The sequence below is a fragment of the Sinocyclocheilus rhinocerous genome, unplaced genomic scaffold, assembly GCF_001515625.1.
Source record: "Sinocyclocheilus rhinocerous isolate Xijiao unplaced genomic scaffold, SAMN03320098_v1.1 scaffold17, whole genome shotgun sequence".
NCBI lineage: Eukaryota > Metazoa > Chordata > Actinopteri > Cypriniformes > Cyprinidae > Sinocyclocheilus > Sinocyclocheilus rhinocerous.
Genome location: NW_015634017.1, coordinates 360,532 through 380,613, shown reverse-complemented (window position 1 = coordinate 380,613; position 20,082 = coordinate 360,532). Strand labels below are relative to the sequence as shown.

At 35.9% G+C, this 20,082-nt stretch overlaps 2 protein-coding genes across 2 annotated transcripts in view; both read right to left on the bottom strand.

The window, feature by feature from the left end:
• The window catches only part of LOC107745084 (copper-transporting ATPase 1-like), a 42,016-nt gene that overhangs the window by 18,093 nt on the left and 3,841 nt on the right, over positions 1–20,082 (bottom strand). The window contains 14 exon segments of the mRNA XM_016558914.1: positions 1,213–1,395; positions 1,475–1,669; positions 2,952–3,086; positions 4,092–4,246; positions 5,909–6,036; positions 6,142–6,233; positions 7,130–7,363; positions 9,937–10,159; positions 11,627–11,703; positions 12,116–12,277; positions 12,352–12,515; positions 13,606–13,830; positions 15,074–15,742; positions 17,148–17,613. Of these exon segments, the coding sequence (XP_016414400.1) occupies positions 1,213–1,395; positions 1,475–1,669; positions 2,952–3,086; positions 4,092–4,246; positions 5,909–6,036; positions 6,142–6,233; positions 7,130–7,363; positions 9,937–10,159; positions 11,627–11,703; positions 12,116–12,277; positions 12,352–12,515; positions 13,606–13,830; positions 15,074–15,742; positions 17,148–17,613 (3,108 nt within the window).
• Positions 8,139–9,545, bottom strand: LOC107745083 (copper-transporting ATPase 1-like). Its single transcript, XM_016558913.1, has 3 exons — positions 9,407–9,545; positions 8,419–8,510; positions 8,139–8,313 (listed from the first exon to the last, which is right to left on the bottom strand). Exons 1-3 carry the CDS (start codon positions 9,506–9,508, stop codon positions 8,157–8,159), a joined length of 351 nt encoding a protein of 116 aa, XP_016414399.1. The 5' UTR covers positions 9,509–9,545; the 3' UTR covers positions 8,139–8,156.

Below are 20,082 nucleotides of genomic sequence, written 5' to 3'. Positions count from 1 at the left end.
GAAATTGAGATTTATACATCATCTGAAAGCTGAATAAATAAGCTTTCCATTGATGTATGGTTTGTTAGGATAGGACAATATTTGGCCGAGATGCAACTATTTGAAAATCTGGAATCTGAGGGAGCTAAAAAATCTAAATATTGAGAAAATCATCTTTAAAGTTGTCCAAATTAAGTTCTTAGCAATGCATATTACTAATCAAAAATTACGTTTTGATATATTTACGATAGGAAATTTACAAAATATCTTCATGGAACATGATCTTTACTTAATATCCTAATGATTTTTGGCATAAAAGAAAAATCGATAATTTTGACCCATACAATGTATTGTTGGCTATTGCTACAAATATAGCGACTTAAGACTGCTTTTGTGCTCCAGGCTCACATATTTTATGTACTTTTTTCTGTTTTTTCAAAGCTGAATTTTCAGCATCATTACTCCAGTCTTCAGCGTCACATGATCCTTCAGAAATCTCAAGATATATTTCTGATTATTACCAATGTTCTTTGATAAATAGAAAGTAAAAAAAAAAAAGGTATCCAATGACCCTAGTCTTGCATGTAGATACACTTTAGTTATGATAATTATGGCTTAAAATGTACTGTAATTTTTCTTTTAAATAAAAAAAAGTAAATGTATCATATATTTTCATAAGTTTATATGTCATTAGGCAACAGTTTTAGAAATTAAAATGTTTTGCAAACTAAAATGATATTTATCAGTAAATAAATAGCTTTAATAATTACATAATAAAATGTATTGTTTTAAAAACTACGGCTTTTTTGTTTTCTTAAATGATGTAGTACAGCTGTTGCATTTTATTTACATAATATCTTTTATTTAATGTGTAACTTTAAAGGGACAGTTCACCCAAAAATTTAAATTGTCATCTTTTACAAACCCTCAAATTGTTCCAAACCTGTATTTGTTTCATTTTTCTGTTGAACACAAAAGATAATATTTTGAAGAATGTTGGTAACCAAACGGTTGCCACGGCTTCCACAGTATGGAACAAAATACTATAGAAGTCAATGGGGACCAGAAACTGTTTGGTTAGCAACATTCTTCAAAATATCCTCTTTTGTGTTCAACTGCTGGAAAAAACTTATTTGAAAACTTTCATTTTTTGGGTGAACTATCCCTTTAACTTAGCTTAACCCCACCACAGTTTGTAAGTAAAGAAACAACACACCATGAAGTCAAACTGACCTGTTTGCAATATTTGGTGATGGCAGCACCCAGTGGATGTTCACTGTTATTTTCAGCAGTGCCGACGATCGCCAGCAGCTTAGAGCGTGGCATCCGGTTCCCCTCCGCCAGCATCTTCACCTGGACCACTTTGGGAGCGCCGTACGTGATGGTGCCGGTTTTATCAAACACCACACACTGAATCTGAAAGCACAGACAGATTTATAAAATGGTTTTCCTCTGCACAACACGACAGCATTAAAATCAGCGGCCCGTCTCTGACCTTGTGTGCCATCTCTAAGGGCTCTCCTCCCTTGATGAGGATCCCATTCTGGGCTCCCACACCGGTCCCCACCATAACCGCAGTCGGGGTGGCCAGACCCAGAGAGCAGGGGCAGGCGATGCAGAGGACCGTGATGGAGGCCTGGAAGGCGAAGCGGATGACCGCCTCTGCCTCAGAGATGCTCTTATCATAACCCTGCAGAGAGACGGTCATCATTTCAATGTGTTCAAAGAAAGAACATAAACCTGGTCTAGCATTAAAGGAATAGTTCAGCCAAAAATGACAATTTGCTGGTAATTTATTCATCCTCAGACCATGCAAGACGTTAGTTTTTTTCCTTCAGTAGAACAGATTTTAAGTTGAAACCGTGGACCTTGGTGATTCATGAGATGCAATTCAGTGGCTGCCCGTTTTTGAGAGTTAAAAAAAAAGCATATCAAGGAGCAGAAAATGAATCCCTGTGGCTCCTGATGATATATTGAGGTCTTATGAAGCGAAACGATCGGTCTGTGCAAGAAATCGACCATTATTTAATCCAGAGCCTCAGACAAACTGGGAAATTGATTATTTTCCATGAACTGGTTCTTTTTCTGGTTTGTTTACATAGTCACACAATGATAATATCATACACAATTATATTATCAAAGCACCCAATAATGTAAAACGTGGATGTTTTACGTGTCTAAAGCAAATAAAGCGAATAAACTAGCCTTCATCCGCTCATCTTTTTACATAATCAGAAACCATAAAAACTTTCATTTCTCCCCTTCATTCAACCTCTCTGTTCACGTAGGCAGTGTTGGGAACTAACTAGTTACATGTAACTAAATTACGTAATTTAATTACAAAATAAATGTAATTGTAATCAGTTACAGTTACTGAGAAAAATTGTGTAATTAAATTAGCTACTTATGAAAATGTTAACTATTACAAACGGGGTTGCATCTCTCTTTTTTTCACACACACACACACACACACACACACAATTGATTTCTTTCATAAATTGCATTGACTGCTCTAAAATATGAGACACCAATGTTTCAGGAGTTTAGGACACATGCTTATTCAATACACAGGATACTAATGTTGTAAATAATGTTTAGTTTCTTGCACAGACCGATCGTTTCGCTTCATAAGACCTCAATATATCATCAGGAGCCACGCGTATTCATTTTGTGTTTCTTGATATGCTGCCACTGACTTGCATTTTATGAATCAACTATCAACTATCCTTTTAAAACCCTCAAGTATGAATAATTTCAAGGGGACATATCATGTAAAACAGGATTTTTCTTGCTCTTCGGAAATAAAAGAGTTCAATGTGCTGTGCAAACACACTCTAATGTTCACAAAGCAAAGCTTGAAACCTAAAGAAACCTTGACTAATCGAAGTCTAGAGAAAAAATAAAATACTTCCAAAACGGCATCCTAGCTCAACCTTAGACGAACATGGATCTACAGAGAAAGCTTCACTCACAGGGAAATACTTCTCCACAAGCGGAAAGTTCACAAATCCAATCAGAATCCAGGCTACGAGAGTCAGGAAGGAAACCCCAACGATGAACGGGACGAAGTAGCCGCTGATCTTATCCGCAAACTGCTGGATGGGAGCCTGAGATTGGGAAGTTTAAAAGGTTTTGTGAAGACCAATGGTTAGAAATACTAACCAGAAATCCAGGGGCTGGGGCCCACTAGGGGCCTCATTGAATTATTTAAAATAACACAAAGCTAATATAATAACAAAAACAACAAATCCTAAAACAACCAAAAATCTAAATATATTTATTGTAATTATGTAAAATAAGACAAAGCTAGGCTAAAAAATAGGCTAAAAGAAGGCCAATTTTAAAAGTGTGATTTCTAGACCTGGAAAAGTAATATAATTTGATAACATTCTTACAACTACCTGAACATTTTTTAATGAATATACACTTTTCTGTTTATGCCTCCTCTAAAATGTTTGATCAGGTAGAAATTGTGAGTAAAACATATTTTTAAAAATAATTTTCCAGAATCTAATAAAATCACATACGATTTTAGAAATTGTTGTGGACAATGGAGGGGGCCTTTAGAGTAAAAAAAACATACAAAATTAATTAATTAATTAAGCAAATAAATAAAATGTTTATTTATTTTTTTTTTTTTACAGAACTGTTTTTTTTTTACCGGATATTGAAGTGTTTTCATTTAAAAAAAATATATATATTTTTTATTTTTTTTTGTTTTTAATTTTTAAAGACTTAAAAAAAAAAAGCAAAATTTTTCATTTTCAAAGACTTTTTGATTACGACAAAACATTAATAAATCTATTTGTTTTATTTCATAGTTTCGATGGCATCCTTTTTTTTCTAGTTTAGAAAGGCATGAGTATTTCAACTGTGAATGCAACCAGAAAATATGATTTATTAACTATGGTTTATGCTATATATTTTTATTATTCAGACTTGAAAATAACATTAATTAAAACTAATTAAAATTGCAATTACAACTGGCAGAACTACTATGTCACTCTTGCAAATAAATAAATGCACATTAATCTGGACTAATCTGGAGATTGAGAAGCTGCTATTTTTCAAAAGACATGCTGTGATAGCAGATGCTGAGCTGACAGACGCACCTTTGAAGTTTGCGCCTCCTCCACCAGTTTGACGATTTGAGAGAGGGTGGTGTCTGTGCCCACGTGAGTGGCTTTGATCAGCAGAGAGCCGTTCTGATTGATGGAGCCCGCGATCACGGTGCTCCCCAGCTTCTTAGTGACGGGCATGGCTTCACCTACAGCACAGGACACACATCAGTCACTGCACAAATGGGCAAATTAAGGGAAGAAACATTACAATGAAAGTCAATTTCTAGATGATTTTGAGGAGAGGTGTGGTCGATCTGACACTGCTATACAGTTGTGTTTTTGTGCTGGTATATTGGCTGGCCTGTGATGGATAAATAAATGACACTAAAATCACCAGTAGGTGGCAGCAAGTCCCTGACTGAATGAGTAATTCACTGAATCTTTCATTCAAATGAGTTGTTCAAAATGGCTGATTCATTTAGAAGCAAAGCAAGCAACTGTCTGTATGAATGGATCATTGAATCATTGATTTAAATGATTTGTTCTAAAACAGGTTGATTCAGGAACGAAACACAGCAGTGTTGCTCTGCTCCGACTTTTATTGGAACTATTTTAATGTACGGTATGTACAAAATAATGTGTTTTTGAACCTTAAACCGTGTAAACACATTGAATTACACCAAATACACAAACTAATGTTCTTTTTAGCATCATCATGACCCCTTTAACTATATAATTCTTTTAAAAAAAAAATTTACAGAGCTATTTTTTGCTTTCATAACTTGAGGGTCTTATAATTATAGGGTCATTCTAAATGCATTCTAATGGAATTCATCAAACAGTGAATGCTTTTGGACTATCAAGACGTCTTTTTGTTTGTTTTTTGCAAAGTGAGTTACATATTTAATAATTTCAGCCGACAAATCATTAAAGCAAAAATCACTATATTATTCTAGACGATAAACATCACACATTCCTAACTTGGTTCCCTCAAAAGTCTATGGCAGTGATTCTCAACTTTTTCAACTCCAAGCCTCCAGTAAGTATACCAATTAGGGCTCGGTAAAAAATATCGATATCGATTTTAATCGATTTTCATTTTTACGAAACGATATTGATTCTTAAATCCCAAGAATCAAAACAATTAATGCCGTTTTGGCGCTGTTTAATGTGGAGTGACAGATCGCTGTAGCGCTTCAGAGAACTGATCATCTTCTCCATATTAATACTAGTTCTGTAAACAATTCATGTAACATCACATTTACCTCAGAAAGCATATTCAGTGACCATAAACTCGATATATTTTTTTTACCATTCGTTAATGTTTTATTTATGTTTGAATAAATCCGTCCAAGTTTTTATGACAGCCACTATTTAAATGTGTATATTTAAAAAATATATATATTTTACAGCATTAGTTGAGTTTTTTTTTCCTTGAGAAAATTTGGCATGTACTGTACCTGATATATATATATCCAAAATAATCGATATCGAATCGAATCGCAAGCTTGTGAATGAGAATCGAATCGTGAAATTTGTGTCAAAACCCAGCCCTAATACCAATGGATTGATTCAAGAAAAAAAAACACTTATTGGGGGATTTAAACTCTCGACATCTGGCAACCGCAACCATGAACACTTGTGGACGTTTGTTACCAATGCAAGATACAAGTGTCAAATTATAATGACAGCACAGATAGCACAGAAATAGCACAGATGATTATGCTCAATAAATCGAGAGAAGCAGAAATCATGATCATGATTAACATACGATTCATTGTGCAACCCAAGTATGTGGAACACACAACAATTATCCTGCCTCGTTTGATTGCTCTCATATTAGTAAAGAGAAAAGTGCCCTCTTGAACCTGTAATGAGAGACTCGTCTGCCATCGAGTGTCCTTCAATCACTCTGCCATCCACTGGAAACTTCCCTCCGGGCACAACCTTCACAACATCTCCTCTCTGAACCAGCTCCACATCCACCTGCTCCTCGCTGAGAGAGAGAGAGAGAGATACACAAGGTCATATGTGCAAAGCAGTCAGCTGTGCTTTCTGTTTAATAGGAAATACAATTTATCAGCACAGGAGACGCACAAACCTTAACACAGACATGTCATCATTCAGTGTAACAACGGTGGCCTCTGTCGCCTGTAAAGACATCAGCTTGGACAGAGCCTCCGAGGTCTTACTCTGCGATTCAAGACAAAGCCATATAAACATTAGCGCAGAACAATGCAACAAATTAAGAGATATAATTCTGGATTCTTGCAATTCTTATAATTAATTCTTCAAGAAATGGCTGAAAACACATATCTTCCATCTATACTTGATCCTCTTAACACTAGCACTCTCTATTCTATTTCTATTCTATCTACTCGTTTTCTTTTTATTGATAAAAAATAACGTGATTTATAAAAAATTACGCTTGATCCTTTAACACTTGCACTCTTTACAATACAATACTTTACAATACTTGCTTTCTTTTCTTATCAATCAGGGTGTTCTCTTGCTAGTTTATCTGTTTTATTGTATTGTATTTTCTTTTAGTGTGTATTTGATCGTTTTAAGTTTTTAGATTGTACAGCACTTTGGTCAGCAGCTGCTGTTTTAAACGTGCTTTAGAAATAAAAATGCCTTTCCTTGCCTTTTTATTTAAAAAATAGAGCATGTGACACACTATTCTTTTTCTATTCTATCTACTTGTTTTTCTTTTTATTTAAAAAAAATGATCCACTGACACTAATGTTCTAAATTATTTTTCTATTCTTTCGACTTTTCTTTATTTGTAAAAAAAAGAGGAAAAAACGAGACCCTCTAACACCAACGTTCTCTATTCTTTTTCTATTCTATCTACTTGTTTTCTTGTTATTTATTATAAAAAAAAAAAACCTTGCTACATTGTACTGAATTAGGCTAACTGAGACCTATCACAGCACTTACACATTATTGCTCTTTTGTTGGTTTTGATTGCATCTATTGTCCTCATTTGTAAGTCGCTTTGGATAAAAGTGTTTGCTAAATGCCTAAATGTAAATAATTACGAGCATGCAGATGAATAGCTTGTGTAACTGGAAATGCTTGTTCACCTTTGCTATCTGCTCCAGCCACCTGCCCAGCGAGATGAAGACAAACAGCATGGGTGGAGTATCGAAAAAGGTGATGGGGTTCACTTTCGCTCTCCCCACCATGGCAACCAGGAGAATCACCACTGAGTATGTGAATGCAATCGTTGTTGCCAGAACAATCAGCACATCCATATTGGCCGTCCTGTGCTTGACAGCTTTATAGGCTTGACCGTAGAAATACCGCCCACCGATAAACTATTTAAGACAGACAAAACCAGTATGGTGACTAAATACAAAGAGATCTTTCATAAAGCATATACCAATGTCTTGGCATATTTTCAGTGAGCAAGGAACTTAAAGGGATCATATGATGCTGCTAAAAAGAACATTATTTGGTGTATTTGGTGTAATGCAATGTGTTTACATGGTTTAAGGTTCAAAAAACACATTATTTTCCACATACTGTACATTATTGTTTCTCCTCTCTGCCCCTTCTTTCTGAAACGCGTCGATGTTTACAAAGCTCATCGTTCTGAAAAGCGAGAGACGTGTTTTTGTTTGTTTTTGCAAAGTGAGTGACACACTCCATAATGTCATTAATATCATTAAAACAACAATTATGATATGTTCGCAGACGATAAACATCGAACACCCCTAACCTGGTTCCCTCAACCTTTTTGACTCCAGTGTCCCCCTTTTCTGTAATGTACAGTGTGTGCTCATGGTTGCCAGGTTGGGAAGATTAAGTATACTAATGCGCAGAAAATATATCGATTCAAGAAAAAAAAAAAACCCTTATTGGGGGATTTAAACTCTTGACATCTGGCAACCGCAACCATGAATGCTTGTGGAGGTTTGTTAACCAATGCAAGATCACGCAAGTGGCAAATTAAAATGAAACGTTTTCAGGATGAATAACCAGCGGGCACACAGATGATTATACTCGAGAGAAGCAGAAATCGTGATCATGGTTAACATATGATTCATTGTGCATCCCTAGTATATGGAACACACAACAATTATCCTGCCTCGTTTGATTGCTCTCATATTAGTAAAGAGAAAAGTGCCCTCTTGAACCTGTAATGAGAGACTCGTCTGCCATCGAGTGTCCTTCAATCACTCTGCCATCCACTGGAAACTTCCCTCCGGGCACAACCTTCACAACATCTCCTCTCTGAACCAGCTCCACATCCACCTGCTCCTCGCTGAGAGAGAGAGAGAGAGATACACAAGGTCATATGTGCAAAGCAGTCAGCTGTGCTTTCTGTTTAATAGGAAATACAATTTATCAGCACAGGAGACGCACAAACCTTAACACAGACATGTCATCATTCAGTGTAACAACGGTGGCCTCTGTCGCCTGTAAAGACATCAGCTTGGACAGAGCCTCCGAGGTCTTACTCTGCGATTCAAGACAAAGCCATATAAACATTAGCGCAGAACAATGCAACAAATTAAGAGATATAATTCTGGATTCTTGCAATTCTTATAATTAATTCTTCAAGAAATGGCTGAAAACACATATCTTCCATCTATACTTGATCCTCTTAACACTAGCACTCTCTATTCTATTTCTATTCTATCTACTCGTTTTCTTTTTATTGATAAAAAATAACGTGATTTATAAAAAATTACGCTTGATCCTTTAACACTTGCACTCTTTACAATACAATACTTTACAATACTTGCTTTCTTTTCTTATCAATCAGGGTGTTCTCTTGCTAGTTTATCTGTTTTATTGTATTGTATTTTCTTTTAGTGTGTATTTGATCGTTTTAAGTTTTTAGCACTTTGGTCAGTTTGGTCAGCAGCTGCTGTTTTAAACGTGCTTTAGAAATAAAAATGCCTTTCCTTGCCTTAAAATAGAGCAAATAGAGCATGTGACACACTATTCTTTTTCTATTCTATCTACTTGTTTTTCTTTTTATTTAAAAAAAATGATCCACTGACACTAATGTTCTAAATTATTTTTCTATTCTTTCGACTTTTCTTTATTTGTAAAAAAAAGAGGAAAAAACGAGACCCTCTAACACCAACGTTCTCTATTCTTTTTCTATTCTATCTACTTGTTTTCTTGTTATTTATTATAAAAAAAAAAAACCTTGCTACATTGTACTGAATTAGGCTAACTGAGACCTATCACAGCACTTACACATTATTGCTCTTTTGTTGGTTTTGATTGCATCTATTGTCCTCATTTGTAAGTCGCTTTGGATAAAAGTGTTTGCTAAATGCCTAAATGTAAATAATTACGAGCATGCAGATGAATAGCTTGTGTAACTGGAAATGCTTGTTCACCTTTGCTATCTGCTCCAGCCACCTGCCCAGCGAGATGAAGACAAACAGCATGGGTGGAGTATCGAAAAAGGTGATGGGGTTCACTTTCGCTCTCTCCACCATGGCAACCAGGAGAATCACCACTGAGTATGTGAATGCAATCGTTGTTGCAACAATACTACAGCGATAATAAAAGTTACGCCTTCTTTCTTTGTCCTTTGCAAATCGTCCAACACAGTGACATAGACATGTGGGGGCGTGTTTGAATGAGGCGTTTTAGGAAGGCATGGAAGAGTCTTAACTTTCTTTGGGTTTGAGACTTTAGTCTTTGCAACTTTACGGATCTTATATATGTGACCCTGGACCACAAAACCAGTCATAATGGTCAATATGAAAGCGCAGCGACTTAAGACTGCTTTTGTGCTCCAGGGTCACATATGCACAAACAGCTCGTAACACTCAAAAGACAAAGGAAAACATGAAATCGCATCATACGACCCCTTGAAACATAGAAAGTGCATTAATAATCCACAAACTGGCAGGTAACCGACCTGCACAGGGACACAGAAGAGAAACGAGATCAGGTTCATGATGGAGAGGCCCGGCAGAAGCTGTTTCTCCAGGAACATGGTGGAGTGGTACTTCTCTCTGTCCTCGGCCGTGGCGTTGTGGTGGTGGGACATGTCGATCTGGTGATCCACGATTATCATGTAGATCATCATGCCCATAACAGGCACGCAGAAAAACAAGCTGATGAGAAATGATCTCTTCCATCTGCGAGGAAACAGGATGCCAACATTAGCTCTGATCTACTACCTTGTGAGCTGCCTAACTATTGTTGCATTTTAAGAGACCGTTCACATAGAAAGCGTTTTCCATTCCATTGTTTTTCTATGTAAATGCACTAGACAGACGTGTATCACTGCTGTAAGCCTGTCTCATGTCTTCTGCAGCATCTCGCACATGTAACAGCAATCTAAAAATGCAGCGCTCAAGTTAAAAAAATTTTTTAAATGCATCTTCCCGCCACTTTCCACTGCCTGAATCTTGCATGTTTTCAAAGCAATGTTTGAAAGGCCCCTAAGGCATCATAGATGCAGCAGCAACCTGTTCTGTCAAGATTAAGACAGCGTTGCATGCCTGCTTTGCCTGCTTTGCCATGTGGAAGAAAAACAGACATAGTGGTGTTTACGTTCACGATGGGGAAGAGAGAGTGAGCAATTGGGAGATTGTAGAAAGAGAGATACCCGCGACATTATCAAACAAGAAAATCCAGGTCTGGAGTGATGTCCGGTTCACAAACGAATCATTCTTTTGAACCAGTTCTTTTTGGCGAACAAGTTGAATCAGTTCACCAAATCAGACTGGTTCGCGGATCGAGCAGCACAGTTACTCAACCAAATCTCATTTTCAGACGCCTGACAGTCACTCTGACTCAAAATGAGCCAAACCAGCGGCGTATCTGATGCTATGAAGAATTAACTGATTCAGTTCCTCCTCCAACAGTCACTGAACTGAGGAAACAGTTCGACTCAAACCGAAGACGATGAGCCGCTGTTATGAGCATGTGTGAACACTTGAATGAAGAGACCAAATGAAAGTTATGGTTTCTCATTGTTTATGTAAAAAGACAAGCTGATGAAGACTAGTTAATTCACTTTATATGCTTTAGACACGTAAAACATGAACTTTTTACATCATTATTGGGTGCTTTAATAATATAATTGTGTATATGTTACATCTTTGTGTGATTCTGTAAGCAAACTTAGTCAAACGAAAGAACCGGTTTGCGCAAAAGAATCAGATTTATCCATGGGTAATCATGTTTTGGTCCTTGATATGCTTTTTATTTTTATTCTAAAAAAAAAATAAAAAAAACGTGCAGCCACTGATTGCATTTTATGAATCAACAAGGATCACGGTTTGAGCTAAAAATCTTTTTGACTGTTCCACTGAAGATTAAAAGATTTTTGGCGATGACCCTTCCTAAAACTTCAGACTCTAATATAGTCTACCATGTGCATCACATAAGGATCGCTATATTGCGCGGCACAATGTAAAGCTCTTCAAATGAGTCACTCAGGAGGATTTGTTTTCATTCTGAAGCTTCCTAAGAAGGTTGCAGCAAGCCAGCTCACTAGGTTCCTCTGGAAACAGCATTTGAACTAAGAAGTTATGTTAAAACTCCATGATTATTATGTTAGGTATTTATGTATTGCTCTTATTCGCTCATGCACTTACTGTTGGATCTCACGGCTGTGATCCAAGTGACTCCCAGGACGATCTTTCTTCACCAGAGAGGCTGTAAATCCCAAGTTCTGTCCATCAAAAAAAGGGAAGTTCATGTCAGAACACATGCTACAAAACGGTTATCATGGTTCCCTATAATATTATTTATAGCTTTGTTCCAGAACATATTGAACAGATATACAACTTTATAAGTAACTGATTCAGAATGCCAAGTAAAACAGTGCTCTTGGTGTAAACCCAATCATTGATTATCATACTTTATGCTTAGCAAATTGCTGAACTATTTAAAATTATTGTTAGAAAAGATTTATATTTTGAATAAATGCTGTTCTTTTAATTTTTTTTATTCATCAAAGAATCCTAAAAAGAAGAATCACAGTTTCTATATATATATATATATATACACACACACACACATATACACATATACATATAATAAATATAACGTGCGTGTGTGTGTGAACATGAAAGTGAATTCACCTCTATCCATCTGATCACATCTCTCGGGCCGGTCACTTCTGGGTCATGTCTGATGTGGGCTTTATTAGTTGCCAGGGCAACTGAAGCATAGAGGATGCCCTTCTGCTTCATCAGGTTAGACTCAATTTTGTGAACACAGGAGGCACATGTCATCCCTCTGACCTATTAAAAACAACAAACTCGTGTTGATAATAAATGGGTCAAAAATCAACAATAGGATCTGCGGACATACTAACCACAAGCTCCAGGGTCCCATCAGAGCCGTCATAATTCTCCATCACTGAAGCCGTGAAGCCGAGCTCTCGGATAAACTCCGCTATTCTCTGAGGATCGATGATCGACGGGCTGAATCGAACCTCGGCTTTACTGGCCATCAGTGCAACCAAAACTGAGTGTACACCTGAGGAAAAGAGACACGATGCCACACTAAATACAGCCATCCTTAGATTTTAACACAGCATTTACATATTGTGTATGTAAATAAGCATTCTAACCTATTATTATGAAATTTGTTCTGATCAATTTTAGACACCATCATTATGGTTTAATACAGTGCAATTATATTCAAGCATGATTTTGTTTTGTAAAGACCAATGCTGACTAGAAACTGATTACATGTCATCTGAATTACAAAAATTAAGTACTTGTAATTAAGAGTATATTACATTTTAAAATGCTCATAATAATCGGATTACCATTGCTTTTTAATGGATTACATGATTACATATCATTCACACGATATAAGTAAATTATTCATAATTTATTGATTCTCCCTAATTATTTTTTCTCTTTTAGTTTTCCTTTCTAAAAATCACATTGATGGTCAACAGTCACATTAACATGCAAGGCATACAAATAAATCTTCTATATTTTTTATACTTATATTAAATATAAAATATTATAAAACTAAAAAATATTTTTAGTGTTCAAGTGTTTACATTATTTTTATTTTACATTTTATGATTTAATTATTAGCGTAACCCACTGCATTTTATTTAATTATTACAAACCCACTGCATTTCTTACATTAAGCGCATTTTGGGAAACCCTGGTGTAATGTAATGTTTAATGCATTTTATGCAAAAAAATATATTTTTTTTTTCTATTTGCTTTTTTATATCAATGTGGTGCATTTAATGGTAAGTTTAAAACAAGCTTGATTAAAAAAGTAATCTAAAAGTAGTCAGAATACATTATCTGAAATGAGTAACTTAGATTGCGTTACTAACTACAGTTTTCATCGTGTATACCCTGTCCTCTGTGCATGAGTTTAAATCGAAGTTAAAGTCTTATCTTCTGGCCCGAGCTTTTTAGCAATTCTTAATTATGTTCTATTTTTTTTTTTTCATGTCTTATTGCTTTCTTTCTTTATCTGTATCTTAGTTTTATATTCTGTAAAGCACTGTGGTCAACTCCTGTTGTGTTTATTTGTGCTATATAAATAAATGAAATGAAATGTGTAATCTGTAATCAGTAAGCAATGCGGATACCATGCTCGTTCTTGAGGTTCCTCTCAATGTTGGCCACGCAGGAGGCACAGGTCATTCCACCAATCTGGATAAAACATTTGGAAATCGTGTTTGTTGCAGGCTCAGCATCACTCTCTGCTTCATCCTCTTTCACGGCTGACCAGACCGGAGATAACGACGAGCTCAGGACAGACGGTGTTGGAGGCGATGGGCTTTTGACCACTGAAGGCACCAATGAATTTGTCTCTGTAAACATGACAGGACAAAGTTAAAAGTGACCTGATATGTGACCCTGGACCACAAAACCAATCATAAGGGTACATTTTTCGAAACTGAGATTTATGCATCATCTGAAAGCTGAATAAATAAGACAATATTTTGAAAAATAGGACAATATTTGGCCGAGATACAACTATTTGAAAATCTGGAATCTGAGGGTGCAAAAAAAATCTAAATATTGAGAAAATCGCCTTTAAAGTTGTCCAAATGAAGTTCTTAGCAATGCATATTACTAATCAAAAATTAAGTTTTAATATATTTACAGAATATCTTCATGGAACATGATCTTTACTTAATATCCTAATGATTTTTGGCATAAAAGAAAAAAATAATTTTGACCCATACAATGTATTGTTGGCTATTGCTACAAATATACCCCAGCGACTTAAGACTGCTTTTGTGCTCCAGGGTCACATATTGGTTTCAGTGGAAATGACAATATAGGACATTGTTGCTGTGTTTTCTGAATTTGTTTAATTTGCACCCCCAAAGCAATGACATAACATCAAAAAACAACAAGATATCGTGGCCACAAATTAAGAATTTATTCCTATAACTTATTAAAATGTTCCTTCCATTTAGTTAAATTAATCATACTAAATTACCAAAGACAGACACATTTTTGGAAGTTGCATTCAAAATACACCTGGCTCAAAAAAAATCGGGCATGATGCCTAAGATTCACCCAGTTATTGTCACTCTTATGATTCAGGTTTATTATGTGCAGTGCTAGGTAGTAAATGAGAATATATTATAATATATTACATTTTAAAATACCCTTAATCAGACTACAGTCACTTTTTTATTGATTACATATTATTCACACAAGTCTTTGTTTTTAGAAGGCTTTGAACTCAGATAAACCATATATTGTCATAATCGTGTGTTTATTAGTCACATTGAATCAATAAAAGCAGTTAAATCTTCTGTTTATCCAGCTACCGCTATAGGCATTTTCTGGGTTTCTTCTGCGAGGCGTATTTGGAGTTTCAGCGCGAGAGCGCCCTCTGGCCTTTGGATGGAGATTTACTGCTGATCACAGAACCGTGCTTCACTGAAAGATACGCATGACAATCGCAGCTTCTGTCGAATCGCGATTTCGATTCCATTTCGATTTATCGTGCAGCCCTAGCTGTTATACAGTCTATATAACTGTCAGTAGTAAAGACATATAGAAGGGAAGATATAAGAAGACAGAAGAAGCACTTACCAGGGAGAAAAGCATCAAAGCCCATGTCCTCTACGGCGGCCCTCAGCTCCTCAGGGGTCGTTACTAAAGGGTCATACTCAAAGGTTCCCTGATGATTGGCCAGTGACACTTGGGCCGATCTCACTCCTTTCTTCTGGGAGATCATGCCCTCGATGGACTGAACACAGGAGCCACAGGTCATGCCCTCGATGTGGATCTCCGCGACTGATACCAGTGGCTGGAGGAAGCCTGGCTCTGGGGAAGCTGGGAGGATAGCTTTAAAATCCCCTGGAGGAAGGGCTTCGATGGCTTTCTGTAGCTCCACCGCTGAGGCTTGTTTTGGGTTGTGCTGAATCGTAGCTTGTCTGTTCTCCAAGGACACGACGACCGAACTCACTCCAGGCAGCTTGGATATATTGTCCTGAATATTGACCACGCAAGACTTGCAGTGCATTCCCGTCAGCTGAAACACTGTAGTGATGCTGGAGTCTATACACGGCTCTGAAACCTTCTCCTCCTGTTTGGGAGCGCTGAGCAGGCGCTCGACTTCACTAGCTGAAAGCTTTAACTGACGAGGTTTTGATTTAACAATGGCTTTGAAACCAGCCACCTCGATTTGGTTCACAATCTCATCCACCGTGACGACGCAAGGCAGGTACAGTACAGCGGCCTCCTGGGATTCGAGAGAGACTGAAAAAGCACGGACAAAACCAAATTCAATTATACTCAGGAAATGTTAAGAGTTAATAAGAATATGAACACTCGTCTCAATAAATAAAGTTTGTATGTGTTTTGCTCATGCAACAGTGGTCATATATGACCCTGGAGCACAAAAGCAGTCTTAAGTCGCTGGGGTATATTTGTAGCAATAGCCAAAAATACATTGTATGGGTCAAAATGATCGATTTTTCTTTTATGCCAAAAATCATTAGGATATTAAGTAAAGATCATGTTCCATGAAGATATTTTGTACATTTCCAACCATAAATAAATAAATTTATTTTATGGTATAATTTAAGTAAAGATCATGTTCAATGAAGATATTTTGTACATTTCCAACCATAAATAAATAAATTTATTTTATGGTATAATTGATGAAAATATGGTATAATTTACGTGATTAATGTAATTCCTAACTGAATGTGATGAGACTTGAAGCGTTTTGCATTTCTGACACATTAGGTATACTAATAAAACTGCATGTGTGCATATTTTAAAATACTGTTTGCAAACAGTTAAAAATGATTACTTACCAACTAGAATTAGACCTAGAATTTCCTTTACTATTTTATTTCTTTAAGGTTTATAAAAAAAAAAAAAGGACCCCCATTGTTTAGGACATGGTTATGACCAGTGCTGGGTAGTAACTGATTACATGTAACCTGGATTACGTAATAAGATAAAAAAAATTAAGAACTTGTAATTAAAGTAGATTACAATTTAAAATGCTCATAATCAGATTATAGTTACTTTTTTATGGATTACATGATTATTCAAACAAAGGCAGTAAATTATTCATGTTATATTGGTTCGCCCTAACTCTTCTTTTTTATCTTTTAAATCTTCCTTTAAAAAATGGAATACATTTTCTCTTTGCTCTTTTTATATGAATATGTTATGTTTAATGGTAAGTTTAGAACAAGCTGGATAAAAAAAAATATATAAAAGTAATTAAAGTAGTGAGAATACAATACCTAAAATGAGTAACCTAGATTACATTACTAACTACAATTTTCATCATGTAATCTGTAATCAGTAAGGGACTACAATATGTAAGTAATCTACCCAGCTCTGGTTACGGCCTTGCCTTAGTGCAACTTTAAGCAAGATATAAGAAAGGAAAGGTCATATTGCACACAAAACAATGTTCTTTTTAGCAACATCATATGACCCCTTTAACCTAAATGTATAGATTGTGTAAGATCTCATTTCTTATCTACAGTACAATGGCACAATGTCAATGAGTTTAACCTTGATTTTACCATATAAACTTCACGATGCATGACATGATTCACCAGTAAATGTTAAAGTTCAATGTGACGACACTTGAGATTGTTTTACTGAAGCGAAGGCAAATGTCACACAGGCTTCATACCTTTAATCTTCTCAACGCCTTTTAACTTCCCAATCTTGCCCTCTATGGTTGTAGTGCAGGACAGGCAAACCATTCCTTCAATGCGCATTTTCACCGCTTCCACTCCGCTGGAGGAGCGAGAGCTCGGCCCTTCCTGAGCATCAGGAACCAGGCAGCTCATCACGTCCCCGAGCCGCTCCGCACTGATCAGAGACGGGACAGACGTGACAGCTAGGCCTCGGTGATCAGCGCTCTCCTGCGTCTCCAACACCCCTTTAGTTTGGGCCAGCGCGCTCCGTGCCTGCTGGATAGAGTCTGTGCTACAGCCAGCTGTGCTGAACACTTTGGTTTCTGTTTGGACTGCTGTTGACGTGGCGTTTGTCAGGCTGCACTCAAAGCCCATGTCTTCAATGGCCTCTGCTAGGGATTCTGGACTATGGCGAGTGTGGTCATATGTCACAGTTGCATTACTCAGCTCCAGAGACACCTGTGGAACAAAAAAGAGCTCATAATGTGCTAATCTGTCTTCTAAAATAGTAAACTGCCCAATAAAAGCCCCACGGTTACTCGTAGAGCAGCATTGTTCCAGTAACTAGAAATGCCACACATGCTTGTGATTGCACAACACCTCATGATACAGCAGATAGTTCCGCTTCTGGAAGCTGATTGTCTAATGCAGCATTCCAGCTGTACTCTAACACATGATATTTTTAACCCTGCCTGTGAAAACCCAGCTAAAGTCATTTTTTTGTGATTTACTGTTTTCTACATAAAATCATCCTTCATAAAGATGTAGAACATTCTGTGAAAATATAACCTTTATATTGAATGAGTAAGGCCATGTCAAAGATTGAAATAATAGTGAAATTAATGGTTGAAATCAAACTTTGATGCTTGTTATCTCATAATTAGATTTTGAGACTTTAGCCTGGATTTCACAGACAGGGTCACATTTGTTTAGATAGATCGCTGAACATCATATTAATATAAATAACCTTCTTGAGAACCTTTCCAGCAAGATTACTGACTCCTGGTATAACAGCTGAAGATGCATATCAAAATGCATATTTTGACTTTTGTGATGCAGCCCTCTGACATTAGAGTTTAATTAGACTATGAGTTTTCTTTAGGCTATACATTTAGGACATACATTTTATGATTACTCTGCTGTGATGTTAACCGATAAAACCCGCTGTTAGTTTTTTGCAACATTCAAAACAATTCTCTCATAATTGGGAAAATGTATATTCTTTTATTTTGCTGCCAATTCTCTTTTGGGATCAGTAAGATTTTTTATGGTTTTTAAAGAAATCTTGTACGCTCATCAAGGAGTTTATGTGATTAAAAACACAGAAAAATATTGTGAAATATTATTACAATTCAAAATAACCGTTTTCTATTTTAATATACTTAATATAACTTATTTCTCTGATGCAAAGCTGAATTTTCATGATCCTAATTCAGAAATCATTCTAATATGCTGATTTATTATCAGTGTTGGAAACTTTTGGGATGTTGTTATATTTTGCTGTATTTGGCTGAGCAGTGGTTTGGGTGGCTCGCCAATGTATTAGGTTTCTCGAATTCATAAAATAAGTAAGCTTGACCAGAGTTCTTGTGGGGAGAAGAATTTCTTGAAGGTAGCTGTGTAGCAGGTCTTCAACAGCAATGTTAGCTTGTCGTTCTTCAAAATATCTTAACCCTTGTAAGAGTCCTAACTTCTCCTGTGAGACAGAACTTTATACCGGAAGACAAAAGGGCTAGAAACAATAGATACTGCACTCCTCTTCTGTTATTCTAAACGTATGGACCATTTGTTTCACACCTTTACAGTCAGTTTCTGTTGACTGCATCTGAGGCGCAATCTGACTAAAGGCACACATAATCTTTCAATGCCCTTTAATATTTTTTGGAACCTTTGATAAATTGTTCAAGATTATTTGATGAATAAAAAGTAAAAAAAAAAGAAAAAACAGCATTTATTCAAAACAGAAATCTTTTTTAACAATATACACTAAAAGGGGTTCAAAAGGTTCAAAAGGGGTTTGGGGGCAGTATATATTCTTTTATTTTTTTGTAATTAGTGTTTTTATTCAGCAAGGATATGTTAAATTGATAAAAAGTCATAGTAAAGGCTAGTAAAAACTTATTATTACACAATATTTCTATTTTGTATAAATGCTGTTCTTTGCAACTTTTTATTCCTGAAAAAGGTATCACGGGTTCCAAAAAAATATTAGCCAGCAAAAACTGTTCTCAACATTGATAACAATCAGCATATTAGAATGATTTCTGAAGATCATGTGACACTGAAGACTGGAGCAATGATGCTGAAAATTCAGCTTTGACATCACATAAAAAAACTACTTTAAAGTATATTAAAATAGAAAACTGTTATTTTAAATCCTAATAATATTTCAAAATATTTCAACTGTATTTTTGATAAAATAAATGATGCCTTGGTGAGCATAAGAGACTTCTTTTAAAAAACACCCTTGTGCACTCCTCATTTGGGAGTCACACTCATGGTCTTCGCGGTCAAAAATCTTTTGCATTTTGAGAGAATTTTATGATACTTATTAATATTTATGCAATAATTTTTACCATTGAAAATAGTACTGTTTTTTCAAATTTTTTTAGATTATTTTTCAATTAAGTATTTCAGATTAAAATAGAGACTAGGCCTTTAAAATCAAATTTTTTAAAGGCAAATTAGCACCTCCTGGTGAGAGCAAAAAGAAAAAGAAAAAAACCTGTAATGTCATGGTGTAACCACTAGATTCCTGTATAGGACTCTATAGAGAGGCTTGTGAATTCCATAGTTGTTTTTATACATAATTATTTACTTTTATTAGGTTGTGGATTTAAATGTATATTAAGGCATTCCCAAAGACTACTTTTTGTCAAGGTTTATATTTTTTGTTGTTTTAAATGTTGATTTGAAGTGTAGGTTTTT